Source organism: Heterodontus francisci, unplaced genomic scaffold (assembly GCF_036365525.1).
Source record: "Heterodontus francisci isolate sHetFra1 unplaced genomic scaffold, sHetFra1.hap1 HAP1_SCAFFOLD_405, whole genome shotgun sequence".
Lineage (NCBI taxonomy): Eukaryota > Metazoa > Chordata > Chondrichthyes > Heterodontiformes > Heterodontidae > Heterodontus > Heterodontus francisci.
The window spans coordinates 1,406,739-1,420,344 of NW_027141857.1; the positions used below are offsets into that span (position 1 = coordinate 1,406,739).

The following is a 13,606-nucleotide window of genomic DNA, read 5'->3' on the forward strand; positions in this document are numbered from 1 at the left end:
ACTGCCACATATAACCCGCACCCTCAGCACTGCCACATATAACCCGCACCCTCAGCACTGCCACATATAACCCCCGCACCCTCAGCACTGCCACATATAACCCCCGCACCCTCAGCACTGCCACATATAACCCGCACCCTCAGCACTGCCACATATAACCCGCACCCTCAGCACTGCCACATATAACCCCCGCACCCTCAGCACTGTCACATATAACCCGCACCCTCAGCACTGCCACATATAACCCCTGCACCCTCAGCACTGCCACATATAACCCCCACACCCTCAGCACTGTCACATATAACCCCCACACCCTCAGCACTGCCACATATAACCCCCACACCCTCAGCACTGTCACATATAACCCCCGCACCCTCAGCACTGCCACATATAACCCCCGCACCCTCAGCACTGTCACATATAACCCGCACCCTCAGCACTGCCATATAACCCCTGCACCCTCAGCACTGCCACATATAACCCCCACACCCTCAGCACTGCCACATATAACCCCCACACCCTCAGCACTGTCACATATAACCCCCGCACCCTCAGCACTGCCACATATAACCCGCACCCTCAGCACTGCCACATATAACCCGCACCCTCAGCACTGCCACATATAACCCGCACCCTCAGCACTGCCACATATAACCCCCGCACCCTCAGCACTGCCACATATAACCCCCGCACCCTAAGCACCGTCACATATAACCCGCACCCTCAGCACTGCCACATATAACCCCCACACCCTCAGCACTGTCACATATAACCCCCGCACCCTCAGCACTGCCACATATAACCCGCACCCTCAGCACTGCCACATATAACCCGCACCCTCAGCACTGCCACATATAACCCCCGCACCCTCAGCACTGCCACATATAACCCGCACCCTCAGCACTGCCACATATAACCCGCACCCTCAGCACTGCCACATATAACCCGCACCCTCAGCACTGCCACATATAACCCCCGCACCCTCAGCACTGCCACATATAACCCCCGCACACCCTCAGCACTGCCACATATAACCCGCACCCTCAGCACTGCCACATATAACCCCCGCACCCTCAGCACTGTCACATATAACCCCCGCACCCTCAGCACTGTCACATATAACCCCCGCACCCTCAGCACTGCCACATATAACCCCCGCACCCTAAGCACCGTCACATATAACCCCCGCACCCTAAGCACCGTCACATATAACCCGCACCCTCAGCACTGCCCTCTACATCTTCTCAAAAACCTCGCTTCCCACCTCCCCCAAGTCTGTCCTTACACCTCTCACTCCAGTTCTACCATTTCAAATCTCATTCTCTGTAATCTGGGTCTAACGGATTATAAACATGACGCCTCTTGCACATCCTGACAGCTTTTTCCATTATTACCTGCAACAGCTGACTAGTCAGTCACTGACCACACAACAGGAACAGAAAGAGGCCTTTCAGTCCCTCGAGCCTATACCGTCATTCATTAAATCATGGATCTCAATTCAATTCATTTACTCACGTTGGGTTCATAACCCTTACCAAACTATAACACAGCTATCTTAGTTTGGACATTTTTAATTGACCCCCAGTCTTCACAACCTTTTTGGGAGAGTTCCAGATTTCCACTCCCCTTTGTGTGGGGATGTGCTTCCTGACATCACTCCTGAATCTAATTTTAAAGTTCTGCCCCTCATTCTAAAATCCCCACCAGAGGAAATAGTTTCTCTCTACTGACCCGATCAACTCCTTTAATCATCTCAAACGCCTCAATTAGATCACCCCTTATCTTCTACACTCGAGGGAATACAAGCTGAGTCAGGGCAGCCTGTCTTCATAATTTAACCCTTTTAATCCCAGTATCATTCTGGTGAATCTGCACTGCACCCCCTCCAAGGCCAATCTATCCTCCTTAGGGTGCGGTGCCCAGAACTGAGCCCAGTTTCCAAATGGGGTCTGTCCAGAGCTTCATATAAACTGTAACATAACTTCCACCCCTCTGTATTCCAGCCCTCTTGGAATAAAGGCCAAAATTCCATTAACCTTTTTCATTGTTTTTTGTACCAGTCCAGACTCCATCCTGACTTGGAACGATATCGCCGTTCCTTCACGGTTGCCGGATCAAAATTCTGGAACGCCCTTCCTAACAGCACTGTGGGTGTACCTACCCCAAATGGACTGCAGCGGTTCAAGAAGGCAGCTCACCACCACCTTCTCAAGGGCAATTGGGGATGGGCAATAAATGCTGGCCTGGCCAGCGACGCCCACATCCCATGAATGAATATTAAAAAAATCTGGACTCCTAAATATCTCTGCTCCTGTACAGTTCCTAGCTTGTTGCCATTTAGAAAATACTCTGATCTATCTCAGATCCAAACTGAATGACCTCACTCTTCCCCACATTGAAATCCATCTGCCAAGTTTTGTTCCATTTTTATTTATCTAATCGCAGCCAGAGAATCACTTGCAATGGCTTCTTTTCCTGCTCCTGCACGGTTGCCTCTGGTGTCCCTGAAGGATCTATCATCGGCCCTCTCCTAATTCTCATCTACATTCCACCCCTCTGCGACATCATTCAAAAACACAATGTTAGTTTTCATATCTACACTGACAACACCCAGCTCTGCCTCACCACCACCTCTCTCAACTCCACTGTTATTAATTATTGGACTGCTTATCTGACATTCAGTACTGGATGAGCAGAAATGTTCTGCAATTGATTATTGGAAAGACTGAAGCCATTGTTTTCAGTCCCCGCTGCAAACTCCATCTCCTAGCTACTGACTCCATCCTTCTCCCTGGCACCTGCCTGAGACTAAACCAGACTGTTCGCAAGCGTGGTATCATATTTGACCTCGAGATGAGTTTCCAACCACATATTCACATCAACACTAAGACTGTCTATTTCCACCTCCATAACATTGCCCGACTTTGCCCCTGTCTCAGCTCATCTGCTACTGAAGCCCTCATTCATGCCTTCGTTACCTCTAGACTTGAACATACGAATTAGGAGCCGTAATAGGCCATTCAGCCCCTCGAGCCTGCACACCATTCAATAAGATCATGGCTGATTTGATTGTGGCTTTAACTTCACTTTCCTGCCCGTTCCCCATAACCCTTGACTCCCTTGTAGATCAAAAATCTGTCCAACTCAGCCTTGAATATATTCAATGACCCAGCCTCCACTACATGCTGGGGAAGAGAATTCCAAAGATTAACAACCCTCTGAGAGAAGAAATTCTTCCTCATCTCTGCCATAAAATGAGAGACCCCTTATTCTGAAACTGTGCCTCCGAGTTCTCGATTCCCCCACGAGGGGAAACATCCTCTCAGCATCTACCCTGTCAAGCTCCCTCAGTATCTTATATGTTTCATTAAGATCACCTCTCATTCTTCTAAATTCCAATGAGTAAAGTACAAACCTCCTCAACCTTTCTTCATAAGATAACCCCTTCATCCCAGGAATCAGCCTAACGAACCTTCTCTGAACTGCCTCCAATGCAAGTATATCCCTCCTTAAATAAGGGGACCAAAACTGTACAGTACTCGAGATGTGGTCTCACCAATGTCCTGAACAGTTGTACTAAGATTTCCCTACTTTTATACTCCCTCCCCCTCACAATAAAGGCCAACATTCCATTTGCCTTCCAAATTACTTGCTGAACCTGCATGCTAACTATTTGTGATTCATGTACAAGGACACCCAGATCCCTCTGCACTGCAACATTCTGCAGCCTCTCTGCATGTAAATAATAATCTGCTTTTCTATTAGAACATAGAACAGTACAGCACAGTACAGGCCCTTCGGCCCACGATGATGTGACGAACCTTTAACCTACTCTAAGATCAAACTAACTACCTACCCTTCATTCTACTATCATCCATGTACCTATCCAAGAGTCGCTTAAATGTCCCTAATGTATCTGCTTCTACTACCACCGCTGGCAGTGCATTCCACGCACCCACCACTCTGTGTAAAGAACCTACCTCTGACATCTCCCCGAAACCTTCCTCCAATCACCTTAAAATTATGCCCCCTGGTGATAGCCCTTTCCGCCCTGGGAAAAAAATCTCTGGCTATCCACTCTATCTATGCCTCTCATCATCTTGTACATCTCTATCAAGTCATCTCTCATCCTTCTTCGCTCCAATGAGAAAAGCCCTAGCACCCTCAACCTTTCTTCATCAGACATGCCCTCCAGTCCAGGCAGCATCCTGGTAAATCTCCTCTGCACCCTCTCTAAAGCTTCCACATCCTTCCTATAATGAGGCGACCAGAACTGAACACAATATTCCAAGTGTGGTCTAACCAGGGCTTTATAGAGCTGCAGCATAACCTCGCGGCTTTTAAACTCAATTCCCCTGTTAATGAAAGCCAACACACCATACGCCTTCTTAACAACCCTATCAACTTGGGTGGCAACTTTGAGGGATCTATGGACATGGACCCCAAGATCCCTCTGTTCCTCCACACTACCAAGAATCCTGTCTTTAAGCCTGTATTCTGCATTCAAATTCGACCTTCCAAAATGAATCACTTCACACTTTTCCAGATTGAACTCCATCTGCCACTTCTCAGCCCAGCTCTGCATCTTGTCAATGTCCCGTTGCAACCTGCAACAGCCCTCCACACTATCCACAACTCCAGTAACCTTTGTGTCATCGGCAAACTTACTAACCCAGCCTTCCACTTCCTCATCCAAGTCATTTATAAAAATCACAAAGAGCAGAGGTCCCAGAACAGATCCCTGCGGAACACCACTGGTCACCGAGCTCCAGGCTGAATCCTTTCCATCTACTACCACCGTCTGACTGCCATGGGCCAGCCAATTCTGTATCCAGGCAGCCATATTTCCCTGTATCCCATGCCTCCTTACTTTCTGAATGAGCCTACCATGGGGAACCTTATCAAACGCCTTGCTAAAATCCATATACACCACATCCACTGCTCTTCCTTCATCAATGTGTTTTGTCACATCCTCAAAGAATTCAATAAGGCTTGTGAGGCATGACCTGCCCCTCGCAAAGCCATGCTGACTATCTCTAATCAAACTATGCTTTTCCAAATAATCATAAATCCTGTCTCTCAGAATCCTCTCCAATAATTTGCCCACCACCGACGTAAGACTGACTGGTCTGTAATTCCCAGGGTTGTCCCTATTCCCTTTCTTGAACAAGGGAATAACATTTGCCACCCTCCAATCATCTGGTACTACTCCAGTGGACATTGAGGACACAAAGATCATCGCCAAAGGCACGGCAATCTCTTCCCTCGCTTCCCGTAATATCCTTGGGTATATCCCGTCTGGCCCTGGGGACTTATCTGTCCTCATGTCTTTCCAAATTTCCAGCACATCCTCCTTCTTAACATCAACCTGTTCGAGCATAACAGCCTGTTTCACGCTGTCCTCACAAACTACAAGGTCCCTCTCACTAGTGAATACTGAAGCAAAGTATTCATTAAGGACTTCCCCTACCTCCTCCGACTCCAGGCACAAGTTCCCTCCACTATCCCTGATCGGCCCTACCCTCACTCTGGCCATCCTCTTGTTCCTCACATAAGTGTAGAACGCCTTGGGATTTTCCTTAATCCTACCCGCCAAGACTTTTTCATGTCCCCTTCTCGCTCTCCTAAGTCCATTCTTCAGTTCCTTCCTGGCTACCTTGTAACCCTCTACAGCGCTGTCTGATCCTTGCTTCCTCAACCTTAAGTAAGCTTCCTTCTTCCTCTTGACTAGCTGTTCCACATCTCTTGTCATCCAAGGTTCCTTCACCCTACCATCCCTTCCTTGTCTCATCAGGACAAACCTATCCAGCAGTCGCAGCAAGTGCTCCCTAAACAACTTCTACATTTCTGTCGTGCATTTCCCTGAGAACATCTGTTCCCAATTTAAGCTCCTCAGTTCCTGCCTAATAGCATTGTAATTCCCCCTCCCCCAATTAAATATTTTCCCATCCCGTCTGCTCCTATCCCTCTCCATGACTATAGTAAAGGTCAGAGAGTTGTGATCACTATCACCGAAATGCTCTCCCACCTGGCCTGGTTCGTTGCCAAGCACCAAATCCAACATAGCCTCCCCTCTAGTCGGCCTATCTACATATTGAGTCAGGAAACCTTCCTGGACACACCTGACAAAAACTGCTCCATCCAAACTATTTGCACTAAGGAGGTTCCAATCAATATTAGGGAAGTTGAAGTCACCCATGACAACAACCCTGTTACTTCTGCACCTTTCCAAAATCTGCCTCCCAATCTGTTCCTCCATGTCTCTGTTGCTATTGGGGGGTCTATAGAAAACTCCCAATAAAGTGACTGCTCCTTTCCTGTTTCTGACTTCCACCCATACTGACTCAGTAGACAAACCCTCCTCGACGACCTCCCTTTCTGCAGCTGTGATACTATCCCTGATTAGCAATGCCACTTCCCCACCTCTTTTACCTTCCTCCCTATTCCTTTTGAAACATCTAAACCCCGGAACATCCAACATCCATTCCTGCCCCTGTGATATCCAAGTCTCCGTAATGGCCACAAGTGGGAAACTGAATGCGGCGATCGCAGGAGGGAGTGGGGTACTGTTTGGGGGGTGGAGTGTGGAGGCAGCAATCGCTGCCATTGAGGAGTGAAAGGGCTTGGGTTCAATTTGCTTTTTTTTGTGTCAAATTGAGTAGCGTCATCTTTATGACTGACAGCTGCTTGAGACGTCTCGGACAGTGACAGCAAGAGCCACTTCCTGCCAATTTGAGTACATACCCATTATCCCTACTCTCTATCTCTCCACTGCCAAACAATTCCTTATCCATCCAATAAGTTGCCTCGAATTCTATAAACTCTCATTTCTGTTCACAGTTTCTCATGTAGAACCACCTGAAACAATGTCAGCCACCGGAATCAGAAGGTTGTTAGTTCAAACAGCACACCAGAGACCTGAGCACAAAGTCTAGGCTGACAGTCCCAGTGCAGTACTGAGGGAGCGCTGCACCGTCGGAGGGTCAGTACTGAGGGAGCGCTGCACCGTCGGAGGGTCAGTACTGAGTGAGTGCTGCACTGTCGGAGGATCAGCACTGAGGGAGCGCTGCACCGTCGGAGGATCAGCACTGAGGGAGCGCTGCACCATCGGAGGGTCAGTACTCAGGGAGTGCTGCACTGTTGGAGGGTCAGTACTGAGGGCGCGCTGCACTGTTGGAGGGTCAGTACTGAGGGAGTGCTGCACTGTTGGAGGGTCAGTACTGAGGGAGTGCTGCACAGTTGGAGGTGGCGTCATTTGGTTGAGACGTTAAACAGAGGCCATGTCTGCCCTCTCAGGTGGACATAGAAGAACCTAAGATACTATTATGAGGAAGAGCAGGGCAGTTCCCCCAGTGTTTTAGGCAATATTTATCACTAAAACTACATATTATTAGGTTATTATCATGTTGCTGTTTTGTGGGATCTTGCTGTGTGGATATTTGCTGCCATGTTCCCTATGTTACAACTATGAAAAGTACTTTGTTGGCTCTAGATTGTTTTGGGATATCCTTTAGTTCTTCTTTTTCGCTATCAAAGTTCTTCTGGAAGCCCATGTAAATGACATCTATTGACATTAACATTCCCAGTACTTTCCTGACCTCTTCAAAAAATTCAACTAGGTTTGCTAACCAATCAGTGGCTGCCCCACTCACAGACCGCCCAATCAGTGGCTGCCCCACTCACAGACCGCCCAATCAGTGGCTGCCCCACTCACAGACCGCCCAATCAGTGGCTGCCCCACTCACAGACCGCCCAATCAGTGGCTGCCCCACTCAGGAGCAGCAAGTTGATACTTACGAGCCACTGGGCATCTTGATATCCAATGGTCGATCACAGGATAGGCAGTGAAAATGGCTGATGAGCTGTCTGTCAGAGAGGAAGAAGAGCTTCAGTGATGGACTCTTAAATTCAGCTCAAAATCTGTGAAGCAGCTAACAGCTAACCCTGATCATTCACACTCAGAGTACAGCACATCAATGTTCCCTCTAGCTTCTGTCTGCTGTGCACAGCTGGCTTCTTGTATTATGCTATCCTTTAAGATTGATGCGCGGCTACACACGTGCACATCTTAAACGGAACGTTGCTTGCGTGCAGCCTGTTTGTTCCCTGCACGGCACATTCTTGATTGCTGTGTGGCCACACATCCGTTTAGAGGGAACACTGAGTCACACTCACACAGCATGTCACGCACAGAGCACACATCATACTCGGAGAACAAGTCGCAAATTGGCAGAGGGATTGGCACCAGCATTATAAAAGTAGAAAAGAGGAGTAGATGCATAAAGGAGTAAAGGTGTTGGATAGTATTAGAGAAGGAAGTAGTACCATATTAGATAGGAACAGACCAAGAAGGACTACAATGAATAGAAAGACAGGTTCACAATGCATGAACCAAACTAAGCATCAGTGAGCAGGATATTGCTGAGCAAGTGCCACTTGATAGCACATTCCATTACTTTGCTGATGTTTGAGAGTAGACTGATAGGGCAGTAATTGGCTGAATTGGATTTGTCCTGCTTTTTGTGTACAGGACATACCTGGACAATTTTCCACATTGCAGGGTAGATGCCAGTGTTGTCGCTGTACTGGAACAGCTTGGCTAGGCGCGCTGTAAGTTCTGGAGCACAGGTCTTCAGTACTATTGCTGGAATGTTGTCAGGGCCCATAGCCTTCGCAGTATCCAGTGTCTTCAGCCATTTCTTGATATCACGTGGAGTGAATCGGATTGGCTGAAGACTGGTATCTGTGATGCTGGGGACCTCAGGAGGAGGCCGAGATGGATCATCAACTCGGCACTTCTGGCTGAAGATGTTTGAAACCGCTTCAGTGTTCGCTTTTTCACTGATGTGCTGGACTCCCCCATGGTTGAGGTTGGGGATGTTTGTGGATTCTCCTCCCATTAGTTGTTTAATTGTCCACCACCATACACAACTGGATGTGACAGGACTGCAGAGCTTAGATCTGATCCATTGGTTGTGGGATCGCTTAGCACTGTCTATTGAATGCTGCTTCCTCTGTTTAGCATGCATGGAGCCCTGTGTTTTAGGTTCACCGTTTTGAGGTACACCTGGTGCTGCTCCTGGCATGCTCTTCTGCACTCCTCATTGAACCAGGGTTGGTTCCCTGCCGAGATAATAATGGTAGAGGGGGGATATGCCAGGCCATGAGGTTGCAGATTGTGGTTGAATACAATTCTGCTGCTGATGGCCCACAGCGCCTCCTGTTTGTCCAGTTTTGAGCAGCTAGATCTGTTCTGAATCTATCCCATTTAGCATGACGGTAGTGCCACACAACACGATGGTGGGTATCCAGAGTGTGAAAACAGGACTCTGTCTCCACAAGAACTGTGCGGGTGGTCACTACCAATACTGTCATGGACAGATGCATCTGTGACAGGTAACATTGGTGAGGACAGGTCAAGTAGGTTCTTCCCTATTGTTGGTTCTCTCACCACCTGCAGCAGACCCAGTCTAGCAGCTATTCCTTGAGGACTCGGCCAGCTCAGTCAATAGTGGCATTACCGAGCCACTCTTGGTGATGGACACTGATCAAGACTAGATGTTACAAAGATAACAAAAAGACAAAACTAAAGGCTCTGTATCTGAATGCACGTAACATTCACAACAAAGTAGACAAACTGATAGCACACATTGAAGTAAATAAATATATGATAGCCATTACAGAGACATGGCTGCAGGATGACAAGGATTGGGTCCTGAATATTGAGGGGTATCTGACATTCAAGAAGAAGACTCTATATAATAGGAAGCTAGGTAAAGGTGGAGGGGTAGCACTGTTAATCAAGGATGGCATTGGTGCAATAATTAGAGGTGACCTTGGTTCAGGAGATCAGGATGTAGAATCGGTTTGGGTGGCGATTAGGATTAGTATGGAAAAGAAGTCACTAGTGGGAGTGGTCTACAGACCCCCCCAACAGTGACCATAATGTAGGACGAAGTATACACGAAATACTGGGTGCATGTGATAGAGACGGCAGTAATCATGAGTAATTTTAATCTACATATAAACTGGAAAAATCAGATTGGCAATAGAAGCCTGGATGAGGAGCTCATAAAATGTTTGAGAGTTTCTTGGAGCAGCATGTTCTGGAACCAGAGAGCAGGTTATATTAGACTTGGTATTGTATAATGTGACAGGATTAATTAATGACCTCAGAGTAAAGGCACCTCTAGGTAGCAGCGACCACAATGTGATCTGAATTTTACATCCAGTTTGAAAGAGAAGAATGGATCTAAGATTAGTATTTTAAACTTAAATAAGGGCAACTATGTGGGCATAAGCTGAGCTAGCTGAAGTGAACTGGGTTACTAGGCTAGGAGATGGATCAATAGAGAAGCAGTGGCAGACATTTAAGGGGATATTTCAGAATACTCAGAATAAAGGTAATCCTATAATAAAGAAAAATTCTAAGGGGAGGACCCACCATCCATGATTAACTAAAGAAGTTAAGGAAAGGGAAAAAGCATATAATTGCACAAAAATGAGTGGCAGGTCAGATGATTGGTCAGAAGAGGTTAGGAGCATGCAGGCAGAGAGGGAATAGGTGACTGCCAGGCAGTCTAAAAGAACCAGGCAGACAGTGCAGGAGTCCAGAGTCTATCTTGCTTGCTAATCGGTTTTCCATTTTGGATACCGGTGAGGGTGATGGTTCCTCAGGGGAGTGCAGCCAGAGCAAAGTTCATGGCACCACTGGTGGCTCAGCTTCACAGGAGGGGAGGAAGAAGAGTGGAAGAGCAGTAGTGATAGGGAATTTGATAGTCAGGAGATCAGACAGGTATTTCTGTGGCAGTAAACGAGATTCCAGGATGGTGTGTTGCCTCCCTGGTGCCAGGGTCAAGGATGTCACGACGCAGCTGCAGGACATCCTTCTGGGAAGGGTGAACATACAAAGGTCATGGTCCACATTGGTACCAATGACATAGGTAGGAAGAGGGATGAAGTCCTGAAAGCAGATTTTAGGGAGTTAGGAAGGAAATTAAAAAGCAGAACGTCAAGAGCAGTAATCTCAGGATTACTCCCATCCCACGTGCTAGTGAGCACAGGAACAGGAGGATTGATCGATTGAACACGTGGCTGGAGAATTAGTGTAGGAGGGAGGGCATCAGATTTCTGAGGCATTGGGACTGGTTCTGGGACAGGTGGGACCTGTACAAGATGGACAGGCTACACCTTAACAGGACCAGAACTAATATCCTCACAGGGAGATTTGCTAGTGCTGTTGGGGAGGATTTAAACTAGTTTGTCAGGGGGATGGGAACCTGAGGGTAGCTCAAATTGGAAGGAGGTAACGTTGCTAACAGGAGGTAGAAAAGTAGCAAGTGACAATAGAAGGCAGGCGAAACAAAAGGCGAGCATCAACTAGGATTAGAATGCAGAATGTCAAGAAGACAAGGTTAAGGGCACTCTATCTGAATGCACGCAGTATTCGCAACAAGGTAGATGATTTAAAGGCACAAATAGAGGTAAATGGGTATGATGTAATTGACATAACGGAAACATGGCTACAGGGTGACCAAGACTGGGAACTGAATATTCACGGATATTCGACATTTAGGAAGGACAGGAAAGAAGGAAAAGGAGGTGGTGTTGCGCACATAATAAAGGATGGGATCAGTACATTAGTAAGGGAGGATCTCAGATCGGAAGAACAAAATGTGGAATCTGTTTGGGTGGAGCCAAGAAACAGCAAGGGGCAGCAAACATTGGTAGGAGTTGTTTATAGGCGACCAAAGAGATTAGAGAAGCATGTAGCATGGGTAATACAGTAATCATGGGTGACTTCAATCTGCATATAGACTGGGTAAACATAATGAACACTAATGCTTTGGAGGACGAGTTTCTGGGGTGTGTTAGGGTTGGTTTCCTAGAGCAGTCTGTTGAGGAACCGACTGGAGAACAGGCTATTTTAGATCTAGTATTATGTAATGAGAAAGGGCTAATTAATAATCTTTAGCGATGAGTGACCATAATATGATAGAATTTTACATTATGTTTGAAAGTGAGGTAATTCAATCTGAAGCCAGGATGTTAAATTTGAACAAAGGAAATTATGAAGATATGAGGTGCAAATTGGCTGAGGTGGATTGGGAAAATACATTAAAAGGTATGACAGTACATAGACAATGGATAGTCTTTAAAGAAATATTACATAGTTTACAGCAACTGCACATTCCTTCAAGGCACAAAAACCCCAAAAGTAAAGGCAGTCAACCGTGGCTAACAAAGGAAGCTAAGGATTGTATATCGCTCCGTCACCCCTGGCAGCCCGCCTTGCTTCTTCAGGCAGCACGGGGGAGAACGATTGAAAGTGGGAGCAAGTGGCCAAGAGGAAGGAAGTATGTTAGCCATTATCGGAAGAGGATTTGAGTACAGGAGTAGTGAAGTCTTGCTTCAATCGTATAGAACCTTGGTTGGACCACACCTGGAGTACTGTGTGCAGTTTTGGTCCCCTTACCTTCGGAAGGATATTATTGTCATGGAGGGAGTGCAACGAAGGTTCACCGGACTTTTTCCCAGGATGGCGGGACTGTCCTATGGAGAAAGATTGGGGAAACTGGGCCTGTATTCTCTAGAGTTTTGAAGAATGAGAGGTGATCTCATTGAAACCCACAAAATACATAAAGGAATAGACAGAGTAGATGCAGGTAAGATGTTTCTCTTGGTTGGGGAGTTTAGAACCAGGGAACACAATTTCAAAATAAGGGGGAAACCATTTAGGACAAAGATGAGGAGAAATTTCTCTACTCAGAGGGTGGTGAATCTTTGCAATTCTCTACCCCAGAGGGCTGTGGAAGCTCAGTCATTGAGTATGTTTAAAGCAGAGATTGACAGATTTCTAAATACCAATGACATAAAGGGATATGAGGATAGTGTGGGGAAAAGGCATTGAAGTGGATGATCAGCCATGATTGTATTGAATGGCAGAGCAGGTTCGATGGGCTGAATGGCCTACTCCCGCTCCTGCGTTCCTAATATAACAAATGGCAGAGAATAACTAAAGATTAATCAGGAGAAAGAAATTAGAGTATGAGAGGAAGCTGGCTAGAAATGTATAAACGGATAGCAAGAGTTTCTACAGATATTTAAAAAAGTAAAGAGTAAGTAAAGTGAGCGTTGGTCCTCTAGACAGTGAGAATAGGGAGTTAATAGATAATAAGGAAATGGCGGATGAAATGAACAAATATTTTGCGTCTGTATTCACTGTGGAGGATACAAAAAACATTCCAGTAATAGATGTAAATCAGGAGGTGGAAGGAAGAGAGGAACTTGGTGAAATTACAATCACCAGGGAAGCGGTACTGAGCAAACTGATGGACAAGCCCCCGGGTCCTGATGGACTTCATCTTAAGGTCTTAAAAGAGGTGGCTAATGAGGTAGTAGATGCGTTGGTGTTAATTTTTAAAGATTCGCTAGATTCTGGAAAGGTGCCATCGAACTGGAAAGTAGCAAATATAATCCCTGTATTCAAGAAGGCGGGGGGGGGGGGAGGCACAAAGTAGGTAACTGTAGGCCAGTTAGCTTGACGTCTGTCCTGGGAAAGGTGTTAGAATCGATCATTAAGGAGGCTATAGCTGGGCACTTGGAA

The 13,606-nt window shown here is 46.7% G+C and overlaps 1 protein-coding gene across 4 annotated transcripts in view; it reads right to left on the minus strand.

The window, feature by feature from the left end:
• The window catches only part of LOC137365575 (glutamine-rich protein 2-like), a 236,765-nt gene that overhangs the window by 109,329 nt on the left and 113,830 nt on the right, over positions 1-13,606 (minus strand). For all 4 annotated transcript variants that reach the window (XM_068027956.1, XM_068027955.1, XM_068027954.1 and 1 more), the window contains exon 14: positions 7,798-7,866. In XM_068027956.1, coding sequence (XP_067884057.1) covers positions 7,798-7,866 — 69 coding nt within the window. The remainder of the gene's footprint in view (positions 1-7,797; positions 7,867-13,606) is intronic.